Here is a 6,259-nt window from a genome sequence, read left to right as displayed (position 1 = left end):
TGATGTGGTACATCAAATAGACGTTCTAATTCGTTCACGCTTGGAGTTGGACTTTATCCTTCAAAGCTAACAGCTTCAACCACAACTTACTGCAGGATGCGGCCTACATGATCATACGTGGGCTCAAGACAATGGCGCTGCGCGTGGAGACCCAAAACCGGACGTCTTTGCGCATAGCGCGCCTGCTCGAGAACCATCCGAAGATCGAACATGTGTACTACCCTGGGCTCAAGAGCAGCCCGTGGCACCACATCGCCGAGAGCCAGATGACTGGTTTTGGCGGCGTCGTCAGCTTTGAAGTGGCGTCGGACCTGCAGGGCGTCATGAGGTTCATAGACGCGCTCGAGATACCCTTCATCGCAACATCGCTCGGCGGGTGCGAGAGCCTCGTGCAGCAGCCGGCGGTCATGTCCTTCTGGTACGTCACGTTATTATAGGATTATTTATGTTTGCAGTTCACAGATGCACCGTGCATGATAGAATTTTTCGACTTACATACATGAATTTCTGTTTTCATCAGGGGTCAGAGTGACGAGGAGAAGGCCAAGAATGGGATCAAGGATAACTTGGTGAGGTTCAGTTTCGGGATTGAGAAGTTTGAGGATCTCAGGGATGACATTCTCCAAGCCCTGGAGAAGATGTAGGACTATTTTTTGATGAACAATTAATTGTGTAGCGACTTTGATAAAACTAGCTAGGTAGAAACCTTTCTGTAGATATAATAGCCTAATAGGTAGTTGACTTGCGCTAAAGTTCAGACACGGATTCTTTTATTTCATGAAGGCAAACTCAAGTTTGCTGATAACATAAATATATGCTTCGGGTGATTCTTGATAAACTTTCAAGAAGGACTATTAGGGCATTTCTCGGATGTGTCCCGAACTTTTTTCAGCACACTTCTTGGATGTGCTCCGAAAACTTTTAAGCTCGGATGTGCCCTGAAAACTTAGTAGGCAGCATATATTCAAAATTAATCATTCAAAACTGAAGCAAATCATAATTAATAATTGAGTTTACAAAATTCAAAAATGGAAGGAAATCATTCAAAATTCAGTTTCCAATAATCTCTACATACTAAGAGTTCACACAACCTGAGTGCACATAATCTCAGTGCACATAACCTCAGTTCACATAATCTCACTAGCTCACATAATCAATACTTAGAGTTTAAATGTTTATGAAAGTTGGAGAATGAAGAGGTTGTGTGGCAGAATCTTTTGAGGAAAAAAATACAGTAAGAAAATATTGTATGCTTGCAGAAGAATACCAGGCCAGTCACATTTCTAGCAGGGATTAATGAATGAAGAAGATACTTTTTTCAAATTTTGTAGGAAAGACATTGGTAATGGTAAATGAATAAGGTTCTGGGAGGACCTTTGGTGGGGGATGTTAAAGTAGGTCTAGATGTATTATACCTGTCATGTATACTTGTACGATGTATTATGTACTGATCTATATATAAAGAGATACGTGGAGAGGCATTGCCCCACGCAAACCCTAAACACTCTTGTTCTTTAACTTGGTATCAGAGCCAATTAGGGCTTCCGCCGCGCCGCCTTCCGCCGCCGCGCGCCGCCTCTACGATCCGCCGCAGCTGCCGCGCCTCCTCGCCCCGCGTCTGCCGCGATGACTAGCTCTGCCCTCACGCTGTCTACCATGGGGAGTCTCTCCACGACGGTCGCTGGACCCGTCATCGAGCCGCCATCTGCAACGGCCGCTTCGCCGGTTCTCCCCGCCATCGCCGTGCGGTTAAACGGCAACAACTTCATGCTCTGGAGGGCTCACGCTCTTCCCAACTTCGCCGGTGCCCGTCTCCATGGCTTCCTCGACGGCTCGGCACAGGCTCCATCCAAGACCATCAAGGAAGGGACCGGAACCGACGCGCGCGACATCGTCAACCCCGACTACGCGCAGTGGTGGACGCTGGACCAGAAGGTCCTCGGCCATCTCCTCAGCTCGATGCATGAGGATATCTCAGCCCAACTCATCGGCTGCACCTCGGCTGCGGCGGCTTGGAGTGCCGTCCACGCCATGTTTTCCGCCGAGAATCGAGCCGACGTTCGTGCTCTTCGCCGCCAGATCCAAGGGCTCCAGAAGGGCGACAAAACGGCCAGTGAGTACATGCAGAAGGTGAAGGCGCTTGCCGACGCCATGGCTGCCGCTGGATCTCCTCTTCGCGATGACGAGATCATCGATTACATGCTGGCAGGGCTCGGCTCTGCATACAACCCCATCGCCGCCTCCATGGATTTTGCGACGGTCCCCGTCACCCTCGCAATGTTCTATAAGAACGTGCTGAACTTTGAAGGCCTCCAGAAGCAGCAGGCGGAAAGCGAGGACTGGACGTCCTCAGCCAATCTCGCGTCGCGCCCGGTCGGGCGCCCGTATGACTCCAACCGCCCAAGCGGCGGTCGTCCTGCTGGCTGATACGTCCCAAACGTATCTATAATTTCTTATGTTCCATGCTACTTTTATGATTATACACATTATATGTTATTATTATGCATTTTCCGGCACTAACCTATTAACGAGATGCCGAAGAGCCAGTTGCTGTTTTCTGCTGTTTTTGATTTCAGAAATCCTAGTAAGGAAATATTCTCGGAATTGGACGAAATCAACGCCCAGGGGCCTATTTTTCCACGAAGCTTCCAAAGACCGGAGGGGAGACGAAGTGGGGCCACGGGCGCCGCCACACTAGGGCGGCGCGGCCTAAGGGGGCCCGCGCGGCCCTAGCGTGTGGGGCCCCGTGACTCTCCCGACTCCGCCCTTCCGCCTACTTAAAGCCTTCGTCGCGAACCCCCCGTACCGAGAGCCACGATACGGAAAACCTTCCAGAGACGCCGCCGCCGCCAATCCCATCTCGGGGGATTCAGGAGATCGCCTCCGGCACCCTGCCGGAGAGGGGAATCATCTCCCGGAGGTCTCTTCATCGCCATGATCGCCTCCGGATCGATGTGTGAGTAGTTCACCCCTGGACTATGGGTCCATAGCAGTAGCTAGATGATCTTCTTCTCCTCATTGTGCTATCATGTTAGATCTTGTGAGCTGCCTATCATGATCAAGATCATCTATTTATAATCCTTCATGTTATGTTTGTTGGGATCCGATGAATATTGAATACTATGTCAAGTTGATTATCAATCTATCATATATGTTATTTATGTTCTTGCATGCTCTCCGTTGCTAGTAGAGGCTCTGGCCAAGTTGATACTTGTGACTCCAAGAGGGGTATTTATGCTCGATAGTGGGTTCATGCCTCCATTAAATCTGGGACAAGTGACGGAAAGTTCTAAGGTTGTGGATGTGCTGTTGCCACTAGGGATAAAACATCGATGCTTTGTCTAAGGATATTTGTGTTCATTACATTACGCACCATACTTAATGCAATTGTCCGTTGTTTACAACTTAATACTCGGAGGGGTTCGGATGATAACCTCGAAGGTGGACTTTTTAGGCATAGATGCATGCCTGGATAGCGGTCTATGTACTTTGTCGTAATGCCCTGATTAAATCTCATAGTACTCATCATGATATATGTATGTGCATTGGTATGCCTTCTTTATTTGTCAATTGCCCAACTGTAATTTGTTCACCCAACATCTCGCTATCTTATGGGAGAGACACCGCTAGTGATCCGTGGACCCCGGTCATATTCTTTACATCCGAAATACAAACTGCTGCAATTGTTTTTTACTCGTTCTTCGCAAACAACCATCATCATCCACACTATACATCTAATCCTTTGTTTACGAGCAAGCCGGTGAGATTGACAACCTCGCTGTTACGTTGGGGCAAAGTTCTGTGATTGTGTTGTGCAGGTTCCACGTTGGCGCCGGAATCCCTGGTGTTGCGCCGCACTACACTCCTCCGCCATCAACCTTCAACGTGCTTCTTGACTCCTCCTGGTTCGATAAACCTTGGTTTCTTACTGAGGGAAACTTGCTGCTGTACGCATCACACCTTCCACTTGGGGTTCCCAACGGGCGTGTGCTTTACGGGTCATCAAGCTAAATTTCTGGCGCCGTTGCCGGGGAGATCAAGACACGCTGCAAGAGGAGTCTCCACTTCCAATTTCTTTACTTTGTTTTTGTCTTGCTTTACTTTATTTTATTTACTGCTTTGTTTGCTGCACTTAAACAAAACACACAAAAATTAGTTGCTAGTCTTACTTTATTTACTGTCTTGTTCTCCATATTAAAAACACAAAAAAATTAGTTACTTGCATTTACTTTATTTAGTTTGCTTTATTTACTACTGCTAATATGGGTACTGTTGAGAATACTAAGTTGTGTGACTTCACTAGCACAAATAATAATGATTTCCTATGCACACCTATTGCTCCACCTGCTACTACAGCGAGAATTCTTTGAAATTAAACCTACTTTACTCGAATCTTGTTATGAGAGAGCAATTTTCCGGTGTTAGTTCCGATGATGCTTGCTGCCCATCTTAATAATTTTGTTGAACTATGTGAAATGCAAAAGTATAAGGATGTAGATGGTGACATTATAAAATTAAAATTGTTTCCTTTCTCCTTAAGAGGAAGAGCTAAAAATTGGTTGCTATCTCTGCCTAGAAATAGTATTGATTCATGGACTAAATGTAAGGATGCTTTTATTGGTAGATATTATCCTCCCGCTAAAATTATATCTTTGAGAAGTATCATAATGAATTTCAAGCAATTAGATAATGAACATGTTGCTCAAGCATGGGAGAGAATGAAATCTTTGGAAAAGAATTGCCCAACCCATGGACTCGACTACTTGGATGATCATCCAAACCTTTTATGCGGGATTGAATTTTTCTTCGCGGAACCTATTGGATTCAGCTGCTGGAGGTACCTTTATGTCCATCACTTTGGGGGCAGCAACAAAGCTTCTTGATGATATGATGACAAATTACTCTGAATGGCACACGGAAAGAGCTCCACAAGGTAAGAAGGTAAATTCGGTTGAAGAAACCTCCTCTTTGAGTGATAAGATTGATGCTATTATGTCTATGCTTGTGAATGGTAGATCTAATGTTGATCCTAAGAATGTTCCTTTAGCTTCATTGGTTGCCCAATAAGAACATGTTGATGTGAACTTCATTAAAAATAATAATTTCAACAACAATACTTATAGGAACAATTCTGGTAACAACTATAGGTCATATCCTGCTGCTAATGGTAATAGTTATGGTAATTATTATGGGAATTCTTACAACAATAATAGGAGTGTACCCCCTGGTCTTGAAGCCATGCTTAAAGAATTTATTAGTACACAAACTGATTTTAACAAATGCGTTGAGGAAAAGCTCGATAAAATTGATATTCTCGCTTCTAAGGTTGATAGTCTTGCCTCTGATGTTGATCTTTTAAAATTGAAAGTCATGCCTAATAGGGATATTAATAATAAGATTGTTACTACAGCAAATGCCATCCAAGTTCGAATTAATGAGAATATTAGATTGATGGCTGAATTGCATGCTAGTTGGGAAAGAGAAGAAAATGAAAAACTTGCTAAAGAGAATAATGTAGCTAAAGTTTGGACTATTACCACCACTAGTAATGTTAATGATTCACATGTTGCTACACCTCCTACTATCAATGGTAAAATAATTGGTGTTGGCAATGTTACTACTCCTAGTGCACAAGCGTGCAAAATTGCCTGAAACTGCTAAAACTGCTGAAATTGATAAAACTGCTGAAATTTTTGAAAATATTGGGGATAATGATCCCATTGCTGTAGATCATAATGGTTTAGACTTTGATGATTGTCACATCTCTGAAGTTATAAAGTTCTTACAAAAGCTTGCTAAAAGTCCCAACGCTAGTGCTATAAATTTGGCCTTTACAAAACATATTACAAATGCTCTCATAAAAGCTAGAGAGGAGAAACTAAAACTTGAAACTTCTATTCCTAGAAAGTTAGAAGATGGTTGGGAGCCTATCATTAAGATGAGGGTCAATGATTTTGATTGTAATGCTTTATGTGATCTTGGTGCAAGTATTTCGTTATGCCTAAGAAAACTTATGATATGCTTGACTTGCCACCATTGAAGAATTGTTATTTGGATGTTAATCTTGTTGATAATGCTATAAAGAAACCTTTGGGGAGGATTGATAATGTTCGTATTATGGTTAACAATAACCTTGTCCCCGTTGATTTTGTTGTCTTGGATATTGAATGCAATGCATCTTGTCCCATTATATTGGGAAGACCTTTTCTTCGAATCTGTTGGTGCCACCATTGATATGAAGGAAGGTAATATTAAATAT

At 43.8% G+C, this 6,259-nt stretch overlaps 1 protein-coding gene across 1 annotated transcript; it reads left to right on the top strand.

Annotated features, from left to right (window-relative positions):
• Positions 1–95: 95 nt before the first annotated feature.
• Positions 96–768, top strand: LOC124680902 (cystathionine gamma-synthase 1, chloroplastic-like; the record flags this gene model as incomplete). The annotated part of the gene is made up of 2 exons (XM_047215914.1): positions 96–418; positions 521–768. Coding segments are annotated over 2 exons (447 nt in total), but the record flags the coding sequence as incomplete, so codon positions are not given.
• Between the last annotated feature and the right edge of the window lie 5,491 nt (positions 769–6,259).

This window comes from Lolium rigidum, unplaced genomic scaffold, assembly GCF_022539505.1.
Source record: "Lolium rigidum isolate FL_2022 unplaced genomic scaffold, APGP_CSIRO_Lrig_0.1 contig_30451_1, whole genome shotgun sequence".
NCBI lineage: Eukaryota > Viridiplantae > Streptophyta > Magnoliopsida > Poales > Poaceae > Lolium > Lolium rigidum.
This window is presented reverse-complemented; position numbering and strand designations above follow the sequence as displayed.